We start from the raw sequence: 26,832 nt of genomic DNA on the forward strand, positions 1-26,832 counted from the left end.
AAAACCGAGGCGCACCATGATGACGGCCTGCTGGTTCACAATCGCCAGCTGCTGCTGGGACAAAACAGCCTGCTGGGCATCTGGAGGAAAAACACAGTAAACAGGATGGAAAATCATGTTTGATGATTCCCCCCCCCCATCATCATTCGTTATACAAACCAGGTGTTACAGGTGCCACTGCAGCAACAGGAGGCGACATCACACCTCCCACAGGAAGTACTCGCACAGCTGTGAACACAAACACACGCAGCCATCCAGTTTCTGTCAGATTTTAAGTGTGTTTGTTTTATTTCACACACTAATCATCTGTCAGGACTGTGGAGTGCGAAGGTGTGAATATTTAGCATGTGTGCCCATGTCTGTGACTGACCTCCGGGTGGAGGCGGCGGGCCCGTGGACGCTCCTTGTTGATGCCAACCACCACCAACTCCTCCAGCTCCCTTCATCCGGCTGGATAGTCCTCCAGCTGATTCTACTTCCTGTGAGGATACACAAGCAGACTTTAAAACCACAGACTGTATATAAAAGATGAATATAGTCACCGTGAGGTCAAGGACCAAAGAGTCAAAGTCATTTTTGCTCTAAATGTATTAAGAAATATTTCAAACTAGTCAATAAGAAAATAAACTCATTAGAAATGTGTTTACCCACAGGAGTCAAGGGTTAGGGTTCACAGTTTTTGACTACTTTTGATTTTACTTTTTTATTTCACCTGTTTAATTTGCCTCATTTTATGTCATTTCAGCACAACCTCACATGTCTGAATTCACATTTCATTTTGACACTAAATGTGACGACAGTATCCAGGAAAAAAAACACCACTAGACTCTAATTTATCATGAGTCTGGTTTTACTTGGCCTATCAACACAATTTAAAAACGCGCACGCACTTTGAAGTCCGCACTTTCAACCCGCGGTGAAACGGAGACTCCGCAAGGGTGTGTCTTACTGTTACATCATCTTAAATTGGTCATGTGATTTGAACACGCTACCTCCAGGGGGTTATTGCAAACAACAGGGTCGAATTTGGATTAATCACTCAATCACACCTGTTGTCACTGATTGTCGGTCCAGCTCTTGTCTAATTTGTATAATTTGGCGAACCAAATGCATTTTCTCTGCTTCCATGGCTTTTTCCACAGCCACACTTCCACTTAGACCAGGGGTGTCAAACTCCAGGCCTCGAGGGCCGGTGTCCTGCAGGTTTTAGATAAGACCCTGGGTGAACACACCTGAATCAAATGATTAGTTCATTACCAGGCTTCTGGAGATCTCCAAGACATGTTGAGGAGGTAATTTAGCCATTTAAATCAGCTGTGTTGGATCAAGGACACATCTAAAATCTGCAGGACACTGGCCCTCGAGGCCTGGAGTTCGACACCTGTGACTTAGACCATTTCTAATGAGGTTTCAGCGAAGTTGTTCAGCTTCCTCCAATTTTTTAAGGACACATTGCATACAGTGCTGAGGTAAAAATTTTCAGCTAACAGCTCTTCGCTAATCACCTGTTGATGCACAAATACCATTTGATCCCATTCAAACTCTTATATTTGTCATTTTTCATAGATACAAATTAAGAAAATGGAGCATGTGCCTAAAGGTACAATTTAAAAAAAAAATTCCTCTGAAAATGTCAGGTTCAAGGTCTAAACTGATTTTTTTTTTTTAAAGAAGCAGCCAATCTTCAAAGAAAAACTCTGTTTGGCTTTCAGAAAGCCTGGAGAACTGTCCATTGTAAAAATCACAAGAAGGTCTGGCTGCTTGTAAGCAAATGTAGAGAAAAGAGGGATAGCTCAAAACTTTTGCACAGAACTCTATGTATATTTGTATGTGTATACAATATATGTATGTATCTGTGTGTCTGCTTGTTGAAACAGCATTTGTGCTTACAGTATCTTAGAGTGAGTGACTGCCTGCTGTGTGATCAGAGGAATCTCCCTCTTCAGTGTGCAACCGTTCCATCAGAAATCAGCCACTGACCCATAAATCCTCAGGAGTGTGTGCGTTTGTAGGCCATGTCTCATTAAAAAATAAGCCCTTCATTTGCCAGAGTGTCAGTCCCTCGTAAGCAGATCCCCTGGGTGGGAAATCATCGTGGCGATCTGGTGGCTGTGACAGTTACGGTAACTGGGTAACGGAATAGGTTGCTGGCCGGGAGAGGTCTGTAGAACACATCTGATACATGCTAATTCCTGTCAGCCACATCCGATAGCACGACTAACATTCACCACATCGGCGTCCAGAGGACTGGCCGGCCGACAAGGCCACGCATTCACTGCACCACTGCCCTGACAAAAGGCTTTAACTCAGTCTTCAGATATTCTCTGCAATCACAAATTTTAGATGAAGAATAACCGTTTTTACTGCTGTAAGAAAACAATTTTCAAGTGAAAAAAGCTTTTATCTGGCACAACCAGGCTAAAAAACATAAATCACCAGACACACTTTACTAAATATCCTCCTTTCTAGAAACATGCCCTAATTCCCAGTCACAGTTTTGCTGTAATTAACTTGGAGCTCACAGTTTGTGACAAAGACGCTCAGGCTTTTGCTATTAGGGCCCCACATTATGATATTCACTCTCTACCAAACTCCCACTGAGTCTCGTGTTCCTTTTAAATCTTCTCAGTCTCTCGATGACGCCTGTTGAGAAGGTGTTGGATGTAAAACAATTATTGTTCTTCTTTAATTAGATTTTGCTCTCTTTAATGTCTTTTGTCTTTACTCTTATTTTATCCACCTTATCCAGTTATATTTTGTATTATATTTTTACTATTATTGGTGGAAAAAATGGCTGCAAATTACAAAAAGGTTTATTCGATCGAACACCAGACTTTCTGAACATCTCAGACCAACATGAGAAAGTCTATAGGACAGAGCTGAAACTGGGTGCTTCTACTGGAAATTGCTCTCTGAGGTATATTCACAACTGTCTGTATGCTAGTGGCAAAAGTGCTCTCTATATGCATTGTACATCTAACTGACTTTTACCGAGTATACAGCTCATTCCTTGAAGGCACACTCCATGCCCACTTTCTAAAAATAGAGCTCTACAGAGATTTACAGTGACTGACAGTAAGTGGTTGATGGAGGAGTCTGCTCGCATGTGCGCAAGTGTTTCAGTGTGAATGAATTATGTAACTTACTCCAGCTCCGTCAGACAGCACAGGGTCAAACAGGCTGTCAAGATAACGATCCATCCCTCTGTGAGGCTCCAGGTCTGAGAGAGGGGAGAGGACTTTGAAGTCTGCTCCAGTCACAGTCAATATGTGCACACATATGTTTGGCGTAGTGACGTACCTTGGCTGATTGCATCCGAGCTAGACATGGCTGTAGATATGACATCATTGTTCGTGTTAAAGCCACCCCCCAACAGGCTTCTGTAACAAAATAAGAAAGAAAAGGCTGCTTAAAATCGGTGGCAACAGTTTTACAGAGTTTTAAAATGTCCTTTTAAGTTGTTTAAAGGTTTAAGCTAACTTGCAAACAATTAGTTATTTACACATCCAACAGTTCCAAGCAACTTTCATGTCTGTGTTTTTCTGGGAAGCTCCGTTTTTGGTCTTTACCAACTGCCTTCAGCTAATAAAAGCTCAGCTTTGTGAACCAATGAGTCACTATCTGTGCTACTGTATTTTTATCTGGTGCCGAGCAGGGAGTGTGCAGTTGCTTTTAAGTAGGGGGCAACCTCTGTGACTGGAAAATGAAGCCAAAGAATTGGTGTTTGAGGCTGGATTCAAAAGTGAAAGCCAGTCCCCAGAGACTCACATGTCAGAATATCCAAAGTTACAGCAGAAATCGACATGTTTCAGCCTGGAACAAAAGCCTGTTCTGGTCTCCATAGCAAATTTCTCAATTTGTGACAAATGTTCAGTCTTCTTATTCATCTATTTAATTACGTTAATGATAGGTGGATACCAACCCAGAGAGCCATAACCAATAGCTACCTGCTAAGCTTCTCTGACAACGATCTGACAAAGAATACACTTTGAAGTCTGGGTGAGATTTAACATTTTATTTGTATGCTACACAGTGCTAATTAGCAAATATCTGTGTGTGCAGATGCACTTTGCTGACCAAGCTTGCTAACATTAGCTGATTATGCAGCATTCTAATCACTCAAGTGTCCCACTTCCAGCTTCAATAAAAGTAAGATAGTGACAGACAAAATGCTAAAATCTAACTTTTAAAACATGGCTTCATAAATTAATCACTGACATCACACTGGCAACTTTCATCTTTTATATACAGTCTACAGTTTAAGGAGTTTTGTTGTTTGTTTTTTTGTTTTTTTACTTTTTTTGCTGAGAACAGCTACAAACAATATTTACTGTTGTTTCTAACTGAATCAGTCAGTTTGCAGGTACAGACAAAGGAAGGCATAATTTATAACTATACTAACCTTAAGCATCTGAAGTTAAAATACCTCTGAGGCTAGAAATGGAATTTGTGCTACCAGTGGATTGGAAAGTTGAATATTTCCAGCAGGCCTGAAGTTGTATCTCAAAAGTATCTCAAAGTTATGAGTAAGTACAGCACCAGAGAAAATGCACTTATTAACTTCATCATCTTAAAATGTTAACAGTGACAAACTCAACCCCACAATGGCTGGATGGGTTCATGAAATCTCAGAGATTTCAGTGTGTGTGTGTGTGTGTGTGTGTGTGTGTCTTACATGCTGGCATTGGCCCGCACTCTTGTTGGTTCCTGTGCAGAGATGATGAAGTAGCTGCTGTGTTTGGGGAAGTGAGCAGGAAGCTCCAGATCTGACATCAGGTCCAGAACGTAGTCTGAGCCCTCTAGCTCCACCCACTGAGCCGGCTCCTTCAGCAGCACCGACCATCCTCGACGGCCCTCCACCACACCCCTAGACACACATACACACACAGACGCACACAGAGGCGCATACCACAAGACTGTAATCTGTTCACTTGTCATCCGCTTTTCTTTTTTTTCAACATTTCTACATTACCCAGTGAATTTTGTGCTAACGTCGGACACAAAGATGCTACCTGTGTTGTAAGATGTCTTTGGCCATCTCTTCTCCTGTCGTCCATGAGTGCAGTGGACACAGAAAGGACACACCTGAAGAGCAAATGTCCCAGAGTGAATAAAATTAACTGCTAAATGCTGTGTTGCTTAAACAAAGTTCTACTCGCCCTCACTGGTGTGTTTGGGAAGATTCCCACAGACACCAGCACAGCAAACAAGACCAGTGAACCAGAGCGAGTATCAGGTGTTGTCTAATCCTCAGCGGACTTGCCACGAAGCTCGAGGACAGATTAGCTGAATGAGAGGCGGAAATGAGAGAGAGAGAGACAGATACCGCTGTCATGCTGAAGAGTGAACACACTGACTGGGCTCAGGGGGAAATAAAGACAGTCGAGGTTGCCTCAGCCACAGGGAGTCAAATTGTACCAAATGATCAATTCAATAGGTTCAATAATAAGACCACAACTCCTACCATACAGATATAAATGTGGCCAATCTCACATTTTAGATGGTCTTCCGCTAATTTTAGATTACTCTGAGGCTTCAACTTTAATTTATCTTTGGAGAAAAGGACAAAATCGTTTGTCAAACACTGTGGGTGGTGAGCGATGATTGTGTCGGTGTGAATAATGGCAGTGAATAATCTCCCTTGGACATCTCAGGACGTTACAGAAAGATTCAGTTTTCACAGACCGATCCTGGGTAATAAATTCACAGTGCAATGCCTGCTGAATGTGGGGAAAAAATAAGGACCATTCTCCTACATCATGTTCCTGACATGATACTTGACACCATGTAGTCTCAGAGTAAAGCCAGGGTGATGTCACGGACATGAAAGCATGAGTCATTTTAACCTGGTTTTTGCCCTCTTCCCATCTTCTTTTGCAAATAGGTAAAACAAGACTTCCAAAGAGCAATCGAAAAGCAACATCCTCGCTGAAAGTGAACCAGAGGTACACGAGGAGGTGATCCTGCAAACCAAGATCCTCCAAATTTATATCAGGTAAGGGTTTAGATTTTTTTCTGGGCAGACTCCCTGAAACCTTTGATTGCATCTCATAGTTATTATATGTGTACATGTTGCACAGTGTTGCTGCACCAGATTAAGAGCATTCAGTCAAAAAGGCAATGGGCAGTTAAAATATATATATATAAATGCTATTTTTCAACATTCTTTTTATCATTTCCCTTTTTGCTTCTTAGCGAGTTTTACAAAATGAGAAAATGATTTGAAAATAGGATTGAGCTTAACTAAATTCAAAGAAAGTGAATATGCTGACTACAAATATAGTTGGTAGCCCCAGGCTCAGGATCAGGGGCACATCTCTAAAAAAACAAACAAACAAAGGAAAACAAAAAAATTGCTTGCATTCTCTTCATGAAGGTTTTCATTGTGTGTTGTTCATTTTCTCACCATCGAAACAGTGCACGTGCAGAACCGTGTGAGCTCTCTTGCGATTGGCGGTCCACTCCAGTAGGCAGGGTGGGTACGTCCTGACATACTCTGGCCCGCCACTGAGCCTCTGCAGGGCCTGAAGCAGACGGTGCTGGCACACACAGTCATAGCCCTCCGGCCCGTAGTCAGACACAAACCTGCAAAACAACAACAACCACGAACAAACACAAGTATCAGCACAAGCACTGCAAAAATATAACAAGGAGCAAAATACTTCAGAAGAACAAATTAATGTAGAGCATAAAGATCAATAAACTGTTGCTAATAGTGGTGGATGGTTTCTATGATGCAGGCACACGTCTTACTTCAGCAGGTACTTTGCAAGCCTCTGAGAGGGCAGGAAGGCAGAAAGGCAGGAAGAAAGCAGGAGCCAGCCGCGCTCTGAATTTAGGATGTTAGGATTCCTCCACGCCTAGTGGTACAAAAGACAGCAGTTAAGTAAATTAAGAAAAAATTTAATTAGTAATGTAGTTTATTAGTAGACACAAAAAGTGGTTCTTACTTGATTTGCCACCTGAACCAGAATCTCATCTCTGAGGCTGGGATTGGCCAGTCCTCTCTGGATGATGTAGTTCCCGAACAGATTCTCCTGAGCCCCGTTCAAGTTTGGGTCGCCCATGAACCTAAGTATCTATTAAAAACACGGGTAGTTGGTATTTAAGACATGAATAAGTAAAACTCAAGTCCCAGAATGTATAGGTTTGGCCAAAAACGGTTTTACTGATTTTGAACAGTTGATGTCCAATTAAACTGATGGCGAAATCAACACAGATACAGTTAGAACCACAAGTGTTTGGACCAGGACAGATACTAAATCAAACTAAGATGTGATGGAAGTGCAGACTTTGAGCTTTAATTAAATGTTTGAATATAAATATTGTATGAACTATTTAGGAACTACAGCTATTTTTATGCATATTTCCCCCAATTTATATAGTTTTATTTATAAAGCACCAAATCACAACAAAAGTCACCTCAAGGCACTTTACATTGTAAGGTAAAGACACTACAACAATAGAGAGAAAACACCTGCAATCAAACGACGCCCTATAAGCAAGCACTTGGTGACAGTGGGAAGGAAAAACTCCCTTTTAACAGAAAGAAACCTCCAGCAGAATACCATGACCGCTTTGTGGTGAGGGGAGGAAGACAGGACAAAAGACACACTTTGGAAGAGAGCTAGAGATTAATAATAACTCATTAATAATAACAGAGTGGTGTGAAAACACACAGTGAGTGAAAATAGAAAAGTGAAGAAGAAACAGTCAGTACTTGATGGGAAGCCATGAAGGAGCCTGGGCCTATTGCAGCATAACTAAGGGAGGATTTAAGGTCACCTGATCCAGCCCCAACTATAAGCTCCATAAAAAAGCAAAGCTTCAGTAGCTGCTTGTTTGTGGGTCCCTTTGCATTCAGTTTTGTCTTCAGTAACTGAAAACCATGCTCGGTTGGGTTGAGATCGGGTGACTGACTTTGGTCACTGAATAATATTTCCACTTTCTTCGCCTTGACAAACTCTTGGGTTCCTTTAGGTCACTATCCTTTTTCAGTGTGAAGCACTGTCCAATCAGTTTTGCAGCTTTTGGCAGAGTCTGAACAGAGAGTGTAGCCCTGCACACTTCACAATTCATCCTGCTGCTTCTATCAGCAGTCACAACATCAATAAATACCAGTGACCCAGTTCCACTGGCAGCCATACATACATGCCCATGCCGTAACATTGCCCCACCATGTTTGACAGATAATGTGATATGCTTTGGATGGTGAGCTGTCTCTCTCCTTCTCCATACTTTTCTCTTCCCATCACTCTGGTGCGAGTTGATTTGGCCACTCCTAAAGTTTTTGCCATCTCTCTGACAGCCTCCTTCCCTTACATGTCTTGGGACCTCATATTAAGAGCTGAAGAGCTAGCAAATGCAAGTTCAGCCACAGATCTTTTATCTGCCTAAGCTTTAATGAAATAACAAGGGACCCGGCTTCACCTGGTCACCTGCTTGTTTCAGTGTTTGATTTAAAACCCATCGCAGTGTTATACAGAGAAAACATTACAAGAAATAAAAAGTATCATTTTCCAAAAACCTGTGGACTAAACTGTAGCTGAGAGATTTTTAAAGTGCCAAAACTGGAGGACACATTCATCCTGACATTAGATTAGACCTTTCAGCACCCCAAGGTTTTCATTTACACTGTAGATACCAGAGTTACCCAGCAACAAATGAATGTAACTATACCAGAATGAAAACGTTGAGGGCTCCGTGTTTTAGCTCCTCATCCATTCGAATCAGGGAATTCTCCAGCGGGGCTGTCACCATCCCAAACAGCGGCTCCTATAAACACACACACAGCCTGAGAAATGATATATGCACCGTTTACAGTCCTTATATAAGTGAGTCCTGTGATGCTTCCCATTTATTTAAACCATTCACAAAAATTTACATGCATTTCCTGAGTGTTTGTACGTTTCCTGTTGTAAGGGACATAAAGCTGTTTAGACAGTGATATCGTGCAGACCTGCTTCCCCTGTGGTGACAAAAAGCAAGTCCTCTTGATGTAAATAATTACATTTTATGACAACCACTTGATTTAATGTTACAGTAAAAGGTTTATGGTTCAGCAAGTAGCAGTTATGTTTAGGGTTACAGAAAGTGTAGAGGCGATAAATGTAAGTCGGTGTAATGTCCTCTAACACGATCTGAGCATAACTGTGTGTGTATCTTCATTTTTACCCTAAACATAGCCCGGATGTAGTGTGTCATGAGGTAGTTGTTGATGTCCAGGGGCAGGGTCAGCTGGGGGTCAACCTGAACCTTTGGAGCCTGAACGACGGCCAAGCAGTCAGAATGCAGCTCCTCACCACCTGCACGACACACGCATACAAACAAAGCCAGCAGGCCGTGTGTGAGCACAGAAATACGACAGCAAATATTCTCGAGGCCACCTGCAAACAAGATGGAACACATCTTCTGATGGAGGTTTTTTTATAGCACAGACTGTCTTCATATCAGCAAGTGTTATATATGAGCGTGTGTGTGTGTGTGTGTGTGTGTGTGTGTGTGTGTGTGTGTACCTGAAGCAGCCTGTAGCAGGGCGGCCAGCTCAGCGGGGATGGGCAATGTTGTCACATTCACCACTTCTCGATTGATGCGATCCTGCACACGTTGCAAACACACACACACACACACACACACACACACACACACACACACACACACACACACGTAGTCAAACATTTACACACGTACACGAAATCTTCTTCTCTTACTCAAAATGCGGCCCTCCTCCCTTTGACGTATTCTCCCTACGTCCTCCCTGTCTCACCTCCTCCGCCTTCCTTGCAGGCTCCACCACTGTCTGACAGAAACACAACAGTATCATACTTGACACGCTGGTTCATTTTTGATTTGTTCGCTTGTTTTTAGAAATATGTAAATATCTCCGGCAGTTTATTCAAACTGTGTGTGCCTACCCTCATGTAACGCTGGCGATTGACGATGAGCAGCACGACGGAGCGTAACCTGATTAGGTACTTCCTCCTCAGAGCAAAGTTTTTCCTGTTTAGGAAAAGGATTAACCATGAAGGATTCACAAAGATGCAAACAGAGAGCAGAGAAAACACTGATTTAATGTTCAATACATAGAGTCCTTGTAAAATCACTGAAATATCAGATTTTAAAACTTGGAAGTTTTATGTTTTAGGATGTTATAAAAATAATCACGTCAACAGCAGGTCTTAAAATGACAAAAATACGATCTCAGATGAGCAAACAAATGTGATATATTACACTGTCATGCATTTATTTGACAAAAATGGCAAAATACAGCAGCAGTGTGTGGAAAACTAAGAGCATCCTTACTGCTTCCATAGGAATTGAGAGGGTAAGTAGCAGCTGGGTGCTGTTAATCAAATTGATCATCAGCGAGTGTGAGCATCTGTTGTATAGAAGCAGAAGCTTTTGCACTTTTCTGCTCTGGAGCATCCAGGTGTGAGAGATTGATAAAGTCACACAGAAAATGATTACTGTATGTAAATGTCTAAATGTGGTTTTAGACACTATTAAGTCATGGGGTGCACTTAGTTTCTCACACACTGCTTCTGCATTTTGCTTTAATTTTTGTTAAAAAAAAAAGTAAAATAATGACAAAGTTTAATATGTAATGCCCTTTTGTTAATGTCAGGTTGTATTTACCTAATTTTAAAACCTGCTAAGTAGTTGATATCATTTTTATTATGTCCTTTCTTTTTATCATGACTGTATGTAAATAAAAAAAATGAATAAAATTGCCATGTTTTCCTTCAAAAGTCTGACATCTTACTCTAATAAGAATTAATGCTGCAACTGGTGTAACAAGATTTAATGTATCATTTCCCCAAATTCATCAGAGGGAGACCGGCCGCTGCTGAAATATAATTAATGTCTTGAAATGTCTGACCTTGAGTTTTAGTGCTTTTTTATTGATTTTTTTACACACTAGAACAAAATGTAAATTGGTTGAACATCTATGGGCTTTGCTGGGCCTGCAGCGAATCAGACATCTATCACCTTTGATGGATAAGTACAGCCTGAATCCTCTGGCCTTGTCTCCTCACATCAAGGACAAAGAAGCAGGTTGTCTGAGATAAGGTTTGACCTGTTTGACTCTGTGAAACCAAACCCTAAAGCCTAAATTGCCAAGTGCAGGACTGAAACTCCAGACTAAACAGGGTAAGATGCTGGCTGCTGAAGAAAGCCGAGGCTCAGTCGACTTCCAGGAAAAGACTGATGATACTGATAGTGTTCAGCTTTAAGAATTTTAGAATAGAGAAATAAGATCGTGACTGTTTGGAGTTTTTCTCTGTTTTCTTTATTAATTGAGGAGGAAATATATATATATATATGTATATAAGGACATTTGAAATCTGAAGTGATGATGCTTTGAAGCATTAGATGAAGGCAACACGATGGCCACGTTACCTGGCCAGGTAGCCTCTGCTACGAGCTTCAAACACAGTCAGAAAGCGCTTGAATTTGATGAAGTTCTTTCGGATGAAGCACGTGCGCGTGTATCTCTGCAGCGTCATGGCAGCGAGGTTCAGCACACGGTCACGCTTGCCCTCCAGCAGCTGATACAACTCCTCTTTCAGAAAAATCTAAAAAACACACAAATAAAAACTCATCTGTTTTTAAATCTAAAGCACGACATAGCTGACCTCATCATTTGTACTTGTGTGCACATTTCTGAGAACGCTCACCTTACTGACACCCAGCTGATACGAGTCGGTCTTGACTGGGCCGAGTTTTTGGAGCATGGCCACGCAGTTTTCTCCGTCTGCAGGTGGAGTATCCTTCAGGCAGAGCAGGGCTTTATACCTGCGTCGACATGTGACAGTTCAATCTGAATTCTGTGAAAACATCTAAATCTTGTGTATCTTTGTTTATTACTTGCGGTGAATCTGAGAGCTTATTGGGATTCTGGGCATTCACAGCTTTGGTAACTTCTATCTGTGAATCTTATTGTAAACGCTGTACTGTGCTGACATTGTTTTTTTTCTCAGACTACTTTGGCAGCGAGCGGTGAACGGCGCTGTGAGATCAATTGATTTCAGCTGCTCTCCTACTGCAGGAGGTGACAAAAGCCAGATGGCTACTTCAGCGTGAAGAAATCGGTGTGTGAAACGTATTCTACCCAGAAAAAAAAGGCCAATCATCTGAGCAATTTTTAAAAACTGAAAGCAGTGAGTGGAGAGGGCAGCAGAAACAATTTATTTGAGGAAAGGAAGCTGAGAATGATGATTCAAACACAATCAGCTTGGAGATAAGTAGGTGACCAACCTCGATAGGAAGCTGTGAAAGTGCAGTCTGATTGGATAACCCTCCTTCCTGATGTGGATAGTCTCCATGATGCCGGAGTAATGCAGCTGAGTTTTGACCAGCTCCATGTCAAACATTCCTGGCTCCTATAACAGTACACAAATGTACATGCACACACACATATATATGCTTTTTTTAAAAACAGAAATTAATAAAAATCTAAACAAGAAAGCACTGCAAGCCTGCACACGTCATCCAACTTGCAAATATACCTTAAGATGGTTTGGCTTGATGCATCGCACAAAATAAGGGTTACACCTGTCACAGATAGATGAGAATAAATGGATGGATAAGTGAATAAACAAATGCCTGAGCTGATGAAACCTGATAAACTGTGCACGGAAGTCTACTTTCCAGCTGAAAATGAGAATGCATGGCATGTACTTTTATAGCTGGAGCTACATTATTAACAATTTCAGACTGACAGACCTCCTGAGGCCTCAGTTTTCATCTATTTGAGACATGATTGAGGCTAATAAGGCTGTCAGAGATAATCACTTTAGTCTAATGGTACACCACGGCAAAACAAATTGTTCAATCCGCCTTTAGGAACAAGGCCGTGATAGAGTGTGCGTTGTTTGATGAGAGCTGTGAAAGAAACCACTCCTTCTTTTGCTCATTGCCCACATCAGACACTCTCATCACAGACAATTTCATACATTTATGAAGCATCGTTATCTTTTTTCACCGGTGATAGTCAGGACCACTTTAGTTAAAAAGAGATTAATATTTCCCACGACTGCGATTCATATTTGATGGTGTGGTGCTGCTCACCTCCCCGTCCTTCCATGTGCACACATGCAAAGCTAGAGGCAGCAGGGAGAGGACCAACGAGACTGTACAGAACTGACAGCAGACATGATACTGATTAAGTCAGACACACCATGAAAGGAGGAGATGGGGGGGGGGGCTTGGTACAAAGGGGCTTGCAGATGATTCTTAACTGCAAGCAGAGTCATGGCTCAGTCACACTACAGTAAAAACAGGATGGCAACCTCATGGCAACTAGGAAAAACTGGACCTCCGAGTGACCACTTTTGATTGCAAGGTGACTGCACCGATTGCCTGGTGGTAGGCAACCTGTCTCCAAACAACTGCGGTCTGACTTGACTCTCTGCAACCACTCGCATACAGACTGGTAAAAGTTGGCAAGTAACTTTCTAATTTATATTCTGAGTCAAGGGAAACAGGTATGCAGGTGTCTTTTTGCAACGGGGGACTCATCTCTCAGTTTGATTGTAATCTGGTTACATGTCTATATAAAAGCAAGTTTGCCGGTCACATGGTCAGTTTGCAAGTAATTTCTGAATATTTGTTTCAGATCTATGAGGTTGTGTCTGGAGTCCGAATGAAAGTAGTTAATGTGAATTTGATGCCAACAGATTTGTGATTTAATCCAATTAGTCACAGTTAAACACCAGATTATCACAAACAGATTTCACATAATTGCCAGATTGACCCTATTCAGCTGCAGACTGACTCAGTTGTATTGTTATTTTATCAGCGTGTTGATCCATCAAAACTGCTTTAAAGACAGTAACTGACCTGATTCTCATCTTCAAAGCAAGCATTCAGTTTTACTGCACATGGTTGCATTGCGGTCCACTGTTTTTCCTTGTGTGACTTTAGGATAAAGCTACTTAAATTGCCCACCCATTATGCGATTTGTCAGCTGGATGCATAGAAGATTGTCCGCTGAACATTCAGCTGATTCATCGCAGTTGTAGCTGAGCTTGACTTAGTGGCCCACCTGAAGTGATGACAGGCTCAGTGTATTGTGGGAACTCGAGTGAGTGTCAAAGAGGGAGAGATTTCAAAGAAAGCTGCGATGCAGTCTTCTTGTTTTAAAGAGATAAATGAGCAGAGGATGACTAAAACCTTTCCATCTTTTCCAGCAGCTCTTGCAGGCTGCTTTGAAACTTTGCGCTGACCGTGTTGGCCTGATAACGGCGAGCTGCGCTGCTGCGCCGCACGTTAGACCGCTGCTGAGACAAAGACTCCGAGTGCTTCAAGAAGAGGCTTGAAACCATCTGCACACACAGAAAGTCACAGATAATATCCACATTACAATATCATGCTTCACCATACTTTAGTATCTGAATCAATAGTTGTGATTTTTCTGAGCATTTCCACTTCTTACTGTGTTCTTGCTCTGGATGAAGAGGTCCAAAACATCCTGGCGCACCATGTCAAAGTTCTTATCCAAGAATTTGTAGACCTGCATCACAAATCATTCAAAACTATTGCAAATTGATTCAAACCAGAAATGTGTGGCCACATGAATGAACGACAGGGAGATTTTTATGGAATGGAAATATCTCTGGAGTCTGGTTTTGACAGATTACATTAGAATATGTTTAAAACATACCACACAGCATTCAAGTGACTACCTGTTTCACAATCATACTGGCCAAAGAAAGACATTTTGATGAAAAACCTAATAACCTTCAATACTAAATCACATTCATTCATTATTATAACACAGTTTTTCAGTACTCCTGTGTACTATTTCACAATGATTTATTCACAATAGAAGCCACGCATGTGAACCTGAACAAGAATGGATGGAAAAAAACAGATGGATGGACAGACTGTTAATTCTGGAGCTGTTAAGCAATTAGTCAACTAAAAGAAAAATTACTCACTCCGACTAAGTTTTCAATTAAAAATGTCATTTCAACAGCACCTGTGGCTGTCAGATGTGTGGATTTTGGTGTGTATTCATTTTAAATTCTTTAAAATCCTTACATCCAAGAACAATGTGGACTTTGGATCTGATGGGCACCTGTTTAACTCAGTGTTTGAGCAGGTGCACATACGCTATACGGCTGAAATGCAACAGCCCCAGTTTGAGTCTGACCTGCGGCCCTTGTATGTCTGAATTTACCACAAGTGGACTCCAGTCAAGCTGTACAGACATCTGACAGATAATCATTGGCAAAGGGTGTGAATTCTTATTTATGTGCATGTTATATTTTAGCTTTTTATTCTAATAAATTTGCAAAAATTTCAAGCAAACTTTTTTTTACTGTTTGTAGAATTCTTAAGTGGAAAATGAATTTAATCAGTGATTTGAAATAATGCTGTAATATGACAAAATGTGGGACAAGTAAAGAGCTGCGAATACTTTCCAGATACACTTTATGTGAGAATGCAAAAAAAGAGGGGAAAAAAGGAAATGATCATAGAAGAACATTGAAAAAAAAAGGCTATAAAAAAGATTGAAATGTTGAGAAATTAAAAGTTGAAAATGTTAAAAAGCAAAACACAGAAGCAGGAAAGAAAGAAAACAGGGAAGACGGGAAGTACCTGGTAGGTGACCTTCCCTGCATAGTGTTTCAGGGTAAACTCTGGCTGTGGCATCTTTGGCCTGGCATAGAGCGGATTGTTTCCATGGTGATAGTGGCACTTCTGAAGGAAGGTGTGGTCTGTTGCCTAGCAATGATTGGAGATGGTTAATGGTTGTTGAGCCATGGAAACTAAACCTCTACAGCACAAACACATGTTTCCTGTGCGTGTCTGCGTGTGTGTTTGGCAGATCGCCTCAGTGGGTTTTTCATGTAACGGCGTGTTCATATTTCACTCCGAGCATCAGAGACTTATAATACATTTATCTCACTATGAGCTCAGACAGCTTCTTACACTGGGAGCCCCGGGAATAATGATAGCAGCAGGTAGGCAATTAAGTGAGCATGTGGGATAGTTTTGTATTGATTGAAGCTGGCTACAATACAGTCTCCTGGTTAATGAGAAATCCAATAGTGAGAGTTTTTTTTTCTTTTTTAACTCAATTTCTTTTGAAAACTGAGATATGAAATATGAAGTTAGAGCTGTTGTTGGCTTGTGTTTTTTTTTAACAGCACGCTTAAAGAGTGCAACTCTTCCAAAGTTTCCTGTAATCTAATATAAGCTTATTATAAGTGCGCTCGCTCTCCACATACTGAGTCTGTCTCAATCACTTGTTCTTCGCGCACTTGGGGCTTCTCTCTCCGTGGAGTTATAAATCATTAACCACCTTTGTCTTAATTAAACACTGCTTGTGTTTACCATTATTGTATTCACTTTCATATTGTATGTGTTTTTGATTCAATTTAGGCGAGTTCCAATAACTCTGGAGAAAACGGTTATTAGTTTAACAGGAACGGGCTTACCTGAGGGAAACCACACTGGTCGTCCAGTATGCGCAGTATCCCATGGGGCTTAGCAGCAATAAGGTCGAGGCATGCCTGGTTGTGGCCAAAGGGCTGCTGCTGCCATTTGATCTGCTCCCGCATGTACTCCTCCTACGCAGCACAATTCAGCACAAAACAAGCGCAAGATTCGTCAGGCTGGTGTGTGTAAAACTCGACTAACTCGCTGCTAATTAGTTCTTGCTTTCTGCTATGATTTGTGAAAGATTTGATAGCCTGAGTTTAAATGCGCCTCTGGAAATCCCTCCTTTGACAGGTGACATGGGGCTACAACTGTGAAACAGGAATATAGGTTTCACAGTTGTGCTTCTGTATCATTAACACAAAACTCTTTAAGCTTCTCTGGTGTCATTTTAACTTTCTTTGTCGCTACATTAAATTATCTTGTTGGCTTCAGTGGTGAACTATGCGTTTCTTTGTGTTGTTGTTGTTTTTTTGCTTTGTGGCTGCCTGTAAACTATTGTGATGCTTCTATCTGTAGTTATAGACACCCTCACATACATAGAGTCACTGAAAACTTTACTGGGAACACCTTGCTAGTTTGTGCTCCTGTTTGCCTTCAGAACTGCCTTAATTCTTTATGGTATAGATTGAACAAGCTGTTGGAAAACATTCTTCAGAGATTTTGGTCCTTAGTGACATGATAGCGTCAGGCAGATGCTGCAGATTTGTTGGCTGCAAATCAATGATGTGAACCTTCTGCTTCATGACATCCCAAATGTGCTGTACTGGATTGAGATCTGGTGACTGTGGAGGCCATTCGGTACAGTGAAAACCATTGTTGTGTTCAAGAAACCAGTCTGAGAGGGTTTGAGCTTTGTGACATGGTGTATTATTCTGCTGGAAGCAACCATCAGACGATGGGTACATTGTTGTCATAAACTGATGGACATGGTAAGCAGCAATACTCAGGTAGGCTGTGGTGTTTAAACAATGCTCATTTGGCACTAAGGAGGCCCAATGTGTGCCGAGAAAATATCCCCACACCATTACACCAACAGCAGCCTGAAGCATTGATACAAGGCAGGATGGATCCATTCTTTCATGATTTTTATTCCACCATCTGAATGTTGCAGCATAAATTGAAACTCAGTGGACCAGGCAACATTTTTCTAATCTTTTGTCCAGTTTTGGTGAGCCCATGTGAATTGTAGCCTCAGTTTCCGTTTTTAGCTGACAGTAGCGGCATCCAGTGCGGTCTTCTGCTGCTGTAGCCCATCTGCTTCAGGTACTCAAGGCACTGTGCATTCATTCTTCTGGATACATTGGTTGTTGCCTTCCTATCAGCTTGAAGAAGTCTGGCCATTCTGCTCTGAACTCTGACATCAAAACGACATTTTCACAGAGAAACTGCCGGTCATTTGATATTTTCTCTTTTTCAGACTGTTCTTTGTAAATCCTTGAGATGGTTGTTTGGGAAAATCCCATCAGATCAGCAGTTTCTAAACCATTCAAACCCATCTCATACCAACAACTATGCCATGTTCAGAATCACTTAAATCACCTTTCGTCTCCATTCTGATGCTCAATTTGAACTTTGGCAGGTGGTCTTGACCACATCTACATGTGTAAATGCATAGAGTTGCTGACATGTGATTGGGCAATTAGATACTTGCATTAATGAAAAGTTGAACAGGTGTACCTAACAAACTGGTCAGTGATGTCACTGATGTGAGCTAAATGGGAAATGAACACATTAACTTGTATTTCTCTGACCTGCTCCTCCTGGAAAATGACCCTGTTAAAGTAGAACTGCAAAGTTTCATTGGTGTAGTTGATGCACAGCTGCTCAAAACTGTTCACCTGTAGCTCCTGGAGGACACACAGAAGAGACAACCGGGGGTTATGTGAGTCACTGAGCACACGGGTCAGCTCAGACACAAACACAGATGTGACGTTACTGCGAGTGCTCTTCAGTGCGACCTCAAATCCATAAATGTCCAGCACGGAGATGGAGAGGGCTTCGTTGCGAGGGTAGACGCGTCCGTTGATGCGCTCCGTCAGCCAACTAAACAGCAGCGAATACAGGATCTTGGCAACAGCATCTCTATGAAAAACGCACAATAAGGTTTCTATGGAAACAGAAAACCCGGTTCCTATGGAAACAGAGGACATCTGAAACCCCCCACCCCCCGACTTCAAGCCCTGACGTCCTTTGTCCTCACATGCCTCTACCAAAGATTGGAAGAGAATATCAAAGACTCTTCGCTCCCTCTCAGCAGTCTCCTGGTATGATTTTAAAGAAGGGGGTGAAAAAAACATGAGGACATTAAAAAGCCCGAACAAGTCTGTCAGAAAGGCTTTTATTTCATTTTTTTTCCCCCAAGCAGAGCAAGGTGCATCATGTTTAATTTAACAGATTGAGACTTTTAGTCACTCACTCACCTGGCATCCACAGCACTCTCCACTGTCAGCGGAGTATAGATCTTCTCCCGCACCGTATCCTGGGGGATCAAACACATCTCTGATATCTAACATCTATATTTTGTTACAGAAATAATCATATCTGTGGTGTGTGCACGGGGCTGTTTCTGCAAAAGTGTGCGCCACTTACTGTCAGCTTGAAGGTGACAGATTTCTGTAGGCCCTCAGGTGAGACCAGCAGCAGCTCAGCCACCACCCTTATCTCCTGCGTGCTCGCCACTGATGCGACCTCCTGACCCTCAGCCTGCAGGACACAGTCGCAGACGCATACATATGGAGTCACTGTCATTATTACTGCCAACGTCATCCTCACCATTAGGTCGTGAAACTAAATACATGTTTGTGTTTGAAAGACAGACCAGGTGTGGCTGGAAGTAGATGTTCCCCAGATGAAGGACAGAGGAAAGAAGTCTGTAGATGCCATTTTGCTCCTCTGGGGTGAAACACAGGATGTCCATGGCACTCAGCAAACGCCTGAAGTCCTCCCCGTCATCCTTTCCCTCTATGGTACAGTTCCCTCCCTGCAAGCATGGACACACAAGTGCACTGTTAGGGAAAACACATTTTACCCTTTTTAGGTCTAATTTAAGAGCAACTTATCAGCAGCTTTGAGTCTCTTGGTGCAGTGATGGAGAGGATCCACTTCAGGGTGTATCAGAGCACCATGACCTCACTGGCGATTGCAGTTACGAGTGCAAAAGGGCTCACTTGTCAGCACACTCTCAGTCAGGAAGAGCAATGACACGCTATCTCTCAGCCCAGTGTTAAGTTACTCTTCAAAAAATGTTGTTGTAATTACCACAAACACACCGATAACTGGGTGGGAAATAGTCCAAGATGAACGCTACCTCATAAAGAAATACAAGAGCGCAAATCAGCTTGGCAATAAAGCCCACACGTGCAAAAACAAACAGAAAATGTCATAATTATGAACAGATGATCTATATGTAATTTTCTTTGTGTGGAAAAAAAAACTTGTTGTTTGCAGGACAGCTGACAAAGAAGAACCAAGACTACAGCTGTGCCTGCAGCTTTGCTAGGCTGCAGTTACACCTGTGTTTCAATATAAATGCTGAAAAGTGGACATTCAACAAGTATAATGTTATTGCTATTCACCAGGATAAGCTGGTGTTTTATGGTTTTAGCATCAACACATTTCAAAGGTCAGAAACAGTTGACTGGAGTGGCAGTAAGCGGATATGGTTGCTCTGTTGTAATGCTGGGGGAGGTATTTAAATATAAAGTTGCTCTGTGTGATCACTTTATCCTGTGTTAAATCATTTTGGCCGCATTTTATAGGCGATAGTGTGATAATACCCTTTAATTAGCATGTAATTACCATTGTGATAACCAAGTAACGACTTGGCATAAGCCATAGTTTTTAGATGAGTAATACTAGGGAGCAATAACTAAGGGTAATAATGTGGAAACAAATGAAACAACACCTATGAGGCAAAGCAGTTAGATCTCTTTCAGGATGACCATCCATTGTTTAGGACTGGTTTAACAATGGGTGAGTTTGGATCACGCTACACGCCACCACAGTGGATTTTAAATAAAACAATCAACATGTAATCCAAGTGCAGACTTTCAGTTTTAATTAAATTGGTTTCACAAAAAAATTCCATTAACTGTTTAGGAATTCAAGCCATTTTTTATAAATATATATATTATAGATAACGTGACACAGATGCTCTTCCAGGGCTTTACTGTAGCTGCCTTCAGTTGCTGTTTGTTTGTGGGTCTCTCTCCATCCAGTTTAGGCTTCAGTAACTGAAAAGCATGCTCTATTGGGCTGAGATCGGGTGACTGTCTTGGTCATTGTAGAATATCCCATTTCTTTGCCTCAAGAAACTCTTGGGCTGCTTTTGCAGTATGCTTTGGGTCATTGTCTATTTGCACTGTGAAGCTTTCTCCGATCAATTTTGCAGCATCAGGCTGAATCCGATTGTTACACAGTGAAAAGTTGTACAACTACATGTTTATGCTGTACTGTTAATCACCTTGTATAATAAGTGTAAGGACAAATAACCACAAATCTACAGTCACACGTGAGAATCCAGTTAAGCCAGTCAGGCCTCCTTCACCCCATAATGTTTGTCAGTGTGTTGCTGTCCAATGTTTGACCTGTACTGTACACGATGATGTGTGTGTACATTTTATTGCTAGAAAGCTGTTTTCAGTTTCTTCTGCTGAAAATATAAAATGTATTTAATAACATCTTGAAATTTGACTTCATAGTGTTTATTTGCCAGATGATTTGTAAAATCACAAGCTGTTTAGGAAACGGTCGTGAACACTTAAAGTCCTTCACTGGGAAAAATAAATTGGAGGGTTTTTTTCTTTTTTTACACACAGAATTATTACTGAAATGAATGAATTCTAATGTGCCTCGAGTGAACCATTGAATTTTAGTGTCAAGACTTAACAGCTTAAGGCTTACTGAAGTAGCGGTTATGCTAATGGTAACTCTACAGGAGGTTAATGTCCTTGTGATTTTCTTTGATATCTGATGGATGTCTGCGTGTTTGAATTTGAGCACCTGATTGAGATAGTAGTAAGTCTCAGCTTCCTGCAGGTACAGCGAGTGCTTCTCATGAGGAGGAAGGCCTGCCAACATCTCATAGAAGATGTGATAGTTCCTCTCTGATTTGGCCTGTGAATAAACACACACACACAAAAAGTCACCCTGACACATGCGCACACACTAGGACTGCTTAGCAGTGCAAATGACTGAAACGGACACACATGAAACGCATATTTGAGGGATACTCAAAGGATGCGTGACCAGATGAGAGTGACCATGAAGAAAGTCTCGGGCTACAGCTCTACATCTGTCTCTTTTTGTCTGTAAGACACAGTTGTCTGTCATTCAAAGCCATTCAGATATACGTCACTGTTATTAGAGCCACAGTATGTAAACATTTAATTCTCCCTTATACCAGGCTTAGAGGTATATGTGGACTGTGGATGGCAAAAATACAATACATCACAGAGCAATGTTTAAATCTTGCTTGAAATTAGCAGTGAACCTAATTACACAGGTAAGACACTGTTACGACTTTGTGCTTGCCTGTTCTTCAATGCAAATGCCGTTCGGTGACGTGTAAGTGGCCTAGTACCTAGAAAGGTTGTTGTTGCAGGTTTTACAGGAAAAGTGAACAGGGTACCTACTAGGATATGTAGCGCTAGGTTCAGATGCCGTCAGATTAATGGAAAGGAGTGCATGTCTGAATGGGGCTCATGACTCAGTGGTAAAAAGACTCCACCTGAGCTGTTGTGTGAATGCGTGTGTTTGAGAGTTTTTCACCTGAAAGACAATGCGTGACTTCTCCAGCAGGTACTGAGACGTTATGGCACCGCTGATTACACCCCTGGTAAAATTACACAGTCAGGTACACACACACACACACATGCAAACACAGAGTAAGGCTGAGTTAAGTAACAAGTCATGCATGTGTAATGTGCTCTCTGTCACAGTTCTAACAGAAAATCAACTCCTCATCTAACTGTGCCAGTGGGACATATTAGCATATTCCCCAGTACACCCGGTGTCACCAATTCTGTGTGTGTGTGTGTGTGTGTGTGTGTGTGTGTGTGTGTGTGTGTGTGTGTGTGTGTGTGTGTTATGATACAGGGATAACATTACAGATCTATAAAGACATTTCAAGTGACCAAAATGGGTGAGATAACGTATAACACAGAGTAGAGTCACAAAGGTATTTGCAAAACAGGCCATTTCTTTATTTTATATATAGCCTCTTCATAAATGTTTTAGATTACAGTCTATCTAACAATAAAACAAAGATATTAAAAATAAAAAAAACACATCGAAACATCGGAAATCCCTTTGTGGCGTAACACCAACACCAAAAGGAAGCAGCTGAAAGAAGAAGAATGTACTGGCAAAAGTTGTTACTACTCACTCGTCCATGTAGATCTGCGTGTATTTGCCAAAGCGTGAAGAGTTGTCGTTGCGCACTGTTTTGGCATTCCCAAAAGACTCCAACAGGGGCATGGCCTCTAGGATCTGCCCAGTCAGCACAGAGGGAAAAATTACTATGATCACTTTCAGTATGATGGTAAAGAGAGCAAAATATGGGGGAAGCGATGAGAATACTTTACCTCTATCTGAAGGCAGAAGATAGATTTAAAGACCACGATGTGAGAGAAAAAAAAGTTAGTTTAAACTGTCTAAATATGAGCTTCATTCTGTCCACTCATACGAAAAAATTGGATACTGGACATATACCTGCTGTGTGACATTGCGTTTGTGGTGTATGGCTGTCAGGTAACGCAGGATCAATTTAGTGGCCTCAGTCTTTCCTGACCCACTTTCTCCACTGGAATAACAAAAAACACCAATATGAATGATTTATAGCGCTCGTTTTATGATGCCTGCCAGCTCTAAAAATTCAACACGTGGAAATATATGGGAAATATCCAAACAGCATTGCACTGTTTTAAAGATCTGACTTTAATCAGCATTTCATACCTGATCACTATACACTGGTCTTTTTTGGCATCCATCATGGTGGTATATGAGAGATTAGCAATGGCAAAGAGATGACTGCAACACAACAAAAGATGTCGAATTAGAATAAAACACACACACACACACACACACACACACACACACACACACACACACACACATACACACCAGCTGTATGTGCATGTCAGCTTGGTGTGTGTAGAAGTGGCAGTGAAATCCATAACCAAACTCTCCCTTGGCAACAGACCATTAACAATGTAACGCGAGCCTGTTACTAACACCTGAGAGTGCTGGCCTTTAACACCTTTATTTACCGCCATACAGGATCTCAGAGCACAGCTTACGACACATGTAGACAGCGCATGCCTACACAAACACAGCTGTAAAGGTTTCACTTAAAGGTTTAACCTCTTCATGCCTAGTGTATCACATTTGATACGTGGTGTTTTGTGAGTTTGAGACTCCTGCGTCATCAGTGTGAATTTTTTCACCCACGAAAAACCAAGATGAATAACACGATACATTTTTAAAACTCATATATCTGCAAATTAATATTTTTCTTTTTTTTAAAAATTATCAGCACTCGAACAATTGTGGTTTCAGAAAAAGTCGGAACTATGAACCATTGTCTGGCCTATAGTTTTATTTATGCATCTAGATTTTTGGGTTAAGGGAACCAGGAGAAATTAGCTGTGTAGATGTCTGCCTTTCTCTAGAATACCGTGTATTTGCCAAAAATTGAATTTGAAAAACTCATCAGCAATGTCTCTTGCATGGAATTACAACCCATTTACTCCAAAGACAAGTTTCACAAAGGAACTGTTTTCTTTATTCTGAACTATGCCAGCTTAGTGTAACACTTTGCTGACAGAATGTAAAAAAATAATGGGATCCTTTCAGCTGAACTATAATGCTAGCTAGCTACCTGCTTTTGTTTGCTTTATAAACAGAAAGAAAAGCTCCTGTTGAGTTTTTCAGTTTAGAACTACAAGGCTAGTGCCGTCTAGTTCCATTACGTTTGAAACAAGGCAGATTTCTTCAAGTCTGATAAATCCAAAACCGGGTAGTCTAGAAAATAAATAAATAATTAAATAGTCTAGAAAGGGGTCTTAGATCATAAAACTTTTAAGAAACATCCACTGGCTGAATCGAAACTCACTTTCTGTTAATATATAATATAATATCCAAAAAGCTTAATCTTTGAAATCTTTTAATAATAAAAAAACACACAACAAAAACAGAAACTAATAACAGTAGGGATCTGGAATTTGATTTCCTAGTAGGAACGTGTCTTTCTTTAAGAATGTCTTCAGGCAAATCTGCGATGGTCAGGTTGGATTTATTTGTTTTGATTGTTTTGTTTTATCTGATGAATTGAGACAGAGTGACCCACAGAAGATTATCATTACAGGTAAGATTAAAATATGTACATTAGATTGAAATTGAATTGAAAAGAAATGTTTCTTTTAGTAAGTTCAGTAATTTTCTACAGAAAACAATTAGGTCACTGAAAAAAAAACGCTTTCATGACTTTTTTCTTAGTGAATTTAAAAAAGTAAAATACAAAAAAGATTTTGAAAAGTCTGATTTTTGTCTTAGAATTGTGACTTTTTGGTAATTTCATAGAAAAATGTCTGACCTTTGTCATAGTTCTGAGACAAAGTCAGAATTAAATCATTTCAAGCCTAAGACTCTTCTGCAGATTATTAATAGCAAAATACTCAAAAATGGCATATCTCGCATTATCTTTTTGCAGAAACTCCAACAGGTCCAACACATGCAAAAGCCCAAAAAAACACACACACAGACACAGATCTTACGGGGGGTTATCACTCAGTCCATGACCTTCATAAAGGAGCACCATGTCTGTCCCGTAAATGTTGAGCAACTTGTATGGATTCACGGACACAAGGATGCTGCCTATGTAGGTCTGAGTGGAAGACAGAAATGACAGAAGGACAAAAGGGAGGGTAAACGAACTGAGGCAGCTGGCAGTGTCCGTGACATTTTATGATATTAGGTTATTTAATTTGCAAATGAGTGATTTAGCATACATAGACAAGATCCTGGTCGTAGCGTTTCTTCAGGTTCATCAGAACAGTGGTCTCATTCAGCTCACTGAAATTAAACACAGAAAATTAAAATTCATGTCCTGAGCACATATTGTCCCGCTGAAGCAGCACTCCCACTCTCACTTTGACGTCCAGCATTAATTGGTTTTCAAAGACACTCAAGAGCTCTCTGATTTCCTAAGACTTGTAGTTAAAAACAAAACAAATATCTAATGCGGGGTTTTTGCTCCGGATGTGAACTGGTCATAGATCAACAGATCTACTTGGGTGTAGCTTTGTTTTTTGTTAAATAACACTCACATACTTAACATATAATTTACATAATTATAGTGTTTCAAAGCTTTTCAGAGCTTACAGGGACACTGGGAACAAACAAACCACAGAATAAACTGTGTTACACTCTGCTCAGGGAATAAACTGCTTGTAAGAGTGTGATATAAGTAAATAAGAAATGAGGCTGTTAATAATGGTTTGTGCTTACGAGAGCTGTGTCAAGTCCTCCATTCCCTCCGCCCAGCGTTTAACCCTGTGGCTTGTTGTGGGCATGCATAGGATAGAATAGATCTGGACACACATGAAATTTACATAATTAGTCAAGCACTCACAAATAACAAAGCCTGGGGTGTACAGTCACGGCTCAATGCATAGCTGATGCAAAACATGCAGAAATTCGGATGTTTGTGAACTCTACGAGGAAATGCTGCTAGGGCCATTTAGCTTTAAAGCTTCTCAGTTATTGCTTGAATAATCTGTACATTACGCTTGTTCCTATGCCAATCTATTCTCCACCAATTGTAAAAAATTATAGAAACTTAAATCCTCCTAAAAATGGGTTAATCTTGCATTCGGGTACCTTGTCATACCAGCTTTGACCTGGTACTTTCGGCCTGGCTCTCTCTCTCTCCGGAGCCCAGTCTGGGTCCTGAGCCTTTCCATCCACAAATCGAGGTGCGGGTGAATATCCTTCTAACACCCCATCTTCTTTGTACATCGACCACTTAGATAAATTCTGGACAGTGCCATGTGGTAAAACCCTCTCAGCTGCCCAAACGTCCTCACCTCCATCCCCTCCTCCTTGAGCATTTCTGGCCCAGTGGCCTGAGCGTGGCCCATACGGAGGAATCACAGCATAGCGATTGTCCTCACCCTGCAGTCCTGTTGGCACCGTGTATGAAGCATAACGAAGGTGCTGGTTTTGAATGGCATCAGACAGGCTTGGATTGTGGAACTGCCGTGTGAGAAGAGATTTATCTGGAAGCCTGATGGATGAGAAAATTGATGAATAGCATGTAACTGTGGCACACTGGCAAAATGTGAACACGAACATTAAGTGGGCCTATTCTCTAGTGTGTGG

General features: G+C 41.2%; 1 protein-coding gene across 1 annotated transcript in view; it reads right to left on the bottom strand.

The window, feature by feature from the left end:
• The window catches only part of LOC116335293 (unconventional myosin-XV-like), a 50,421-nt gene that overhangs the window by 20,387 nt on the left and 3,202 nt on the right, over nucleotides 1-26,832 (bottom strand). The window contains exons 6-41 of the mRNA XM_039613242.1: nucleotides 26,332-26,737; nucleotides 25,960-26,042; nucleotides 25,461-25,524; nucleotides 25,227-25,336; nucleotides 23,407-23,481; nucleotides 23,158-23,254; nucleotides 22,838-22,941; nucleotides 22,222-22,285; nucleotides 21,454-21,567; nucleotides 19,271-19,432; nucleotides 19,042-19,155; nucleotides 18,873-18,931; nucleotides 18,411-18,534; nucleotides 18,204-18,299; nucleotides 16,449-16,580; nucleotides 15,607-15,732; nucleotides 14,438-14,515; nucleotides 14,176-14,327; nucleotides 12,510-12,555; nucleotides 12,259-12,383; nucleotides 11,679-11,796; nucleotides 11,401-11,576; nucleotides 9,915-9,999; nucleotides 9,516-9,597; nucleotides 9,175-9,305; nucleotides 8,680-8,775; nucleotides 6,951-7,079; nucleotides 6,754-6,860; nucleotides 6,407-6,585; nucleotides 5,013-5,085; nucleotides 4,676-4,867; nucleotides 3,301-3,380; nucleotides 3,147-3,220; nucleotides 371-479; nucleotides 160-228; nucleotides 16-80 (exon numbers count right to left, since the gene is read on the bottom strand). Of these exons, the coding sequence (XP_039469176.1) occupies nucleotides 16-80; nucleotides 160-228; nucleotides 371-479; nucleotides 3,147-3,220; nucleotides 3,301-3,380; nucleotides 4,676-4,867; nucleotides 5,013-5,085; nucleotides 6,407-6,585; nucleotides 6,754-6,860; nucleotides 6,951-7,079; nucleotides 8,680-8,775; nucleotides 9,175-9,305; nucleotides 9,516-9,597; nucleotides 9,915-9,999; nucleotides 11,401-11,576; nucleotides 11,679-11,796; nucleotides 12,259-12,383; nucleotides 12,510-12,555; nucleotides 14,176-14,327; nucleotides 14,438-14,515; nucleotides 15,607-15,732; nucleotides 16,449-16,580; nucleotides 18,204-18,299; nucleotides 18,411-18,534; nucleotides 18,873-18,931; nucleotides 19,042-19,155; nucleotides 19,271-19,432; nucleotides 21,454-21,567; nucleotides 22,222-22,285; nucleotides 22,838-22,941; nucleotides 23,158-23,254; nucleotides 23,407-23,481; nucleotides 25,227-25,336; nucleotides 25,461-25,524; nucleotides 25,960-26,042; nucleotides 26,332-26,737 (4,096 nt within the window). The remainder of the gene's footprint in view (nucleotides 1-15; nucleotides 81-159; nucleotides 229-370; nucleotides 480-3,146; nucleotides 3,221-3,300; nucleotides 3,381-4,675; nucleotides 4,868-5,012; nucleotides 5,086-6,406; nucleotides 6,586-6,753; nucleotides 6,861-6,950; nucleotides 7,080-8,679; nucleotides 8,776-9,174; nucleotides 9,306-9,515; nucleotides 9,598-9,914; nucleotides 10,000-11,400; nucleotides 11,577-11,678; nucleotides 11,797-12,258; nucleotides 12,384-12,509; nucleotides 12,556-14,175; nucleotides 14,328-14,437; nucleotides 14,516-15,606; nucleotides 15,733-16,448; nucleotides 16,581-18,203; nucleotides 18,300-18,410; nucleotides 18,535-18,872; nucleotides 18,932-19,041; nucleotides 19,156-19,270; nucleotides 19,433-21,453; nucleotides 21,568-22,221; nucleotides 22,286-22,837; nucleotides 22,942-23,157; nucleotides 23,255-23,406; nucleotides 23,482-25,226; nucleotides 25,337-25,460; nucleotides 25,525-25,959; nucleotides 26,043-26,331; nucleotides 26,738-26,832) is intronic.

This window comes from Oreochromis aureus, linkage group 6, assembly GCF_013358895.1.
Source record: "Oreochromis aureus strain Israel breed Guangdong linkage group 6, ZZ_aureus, whole genome shotgun sequence".
Taxonomy (NCBI): domain Eukaryota; kingdom Metazoa; phylum Chordata; class Actinopteri; order Cichliformes; family Cichlidae; genus Oreochromis; species Oreochromis aureus.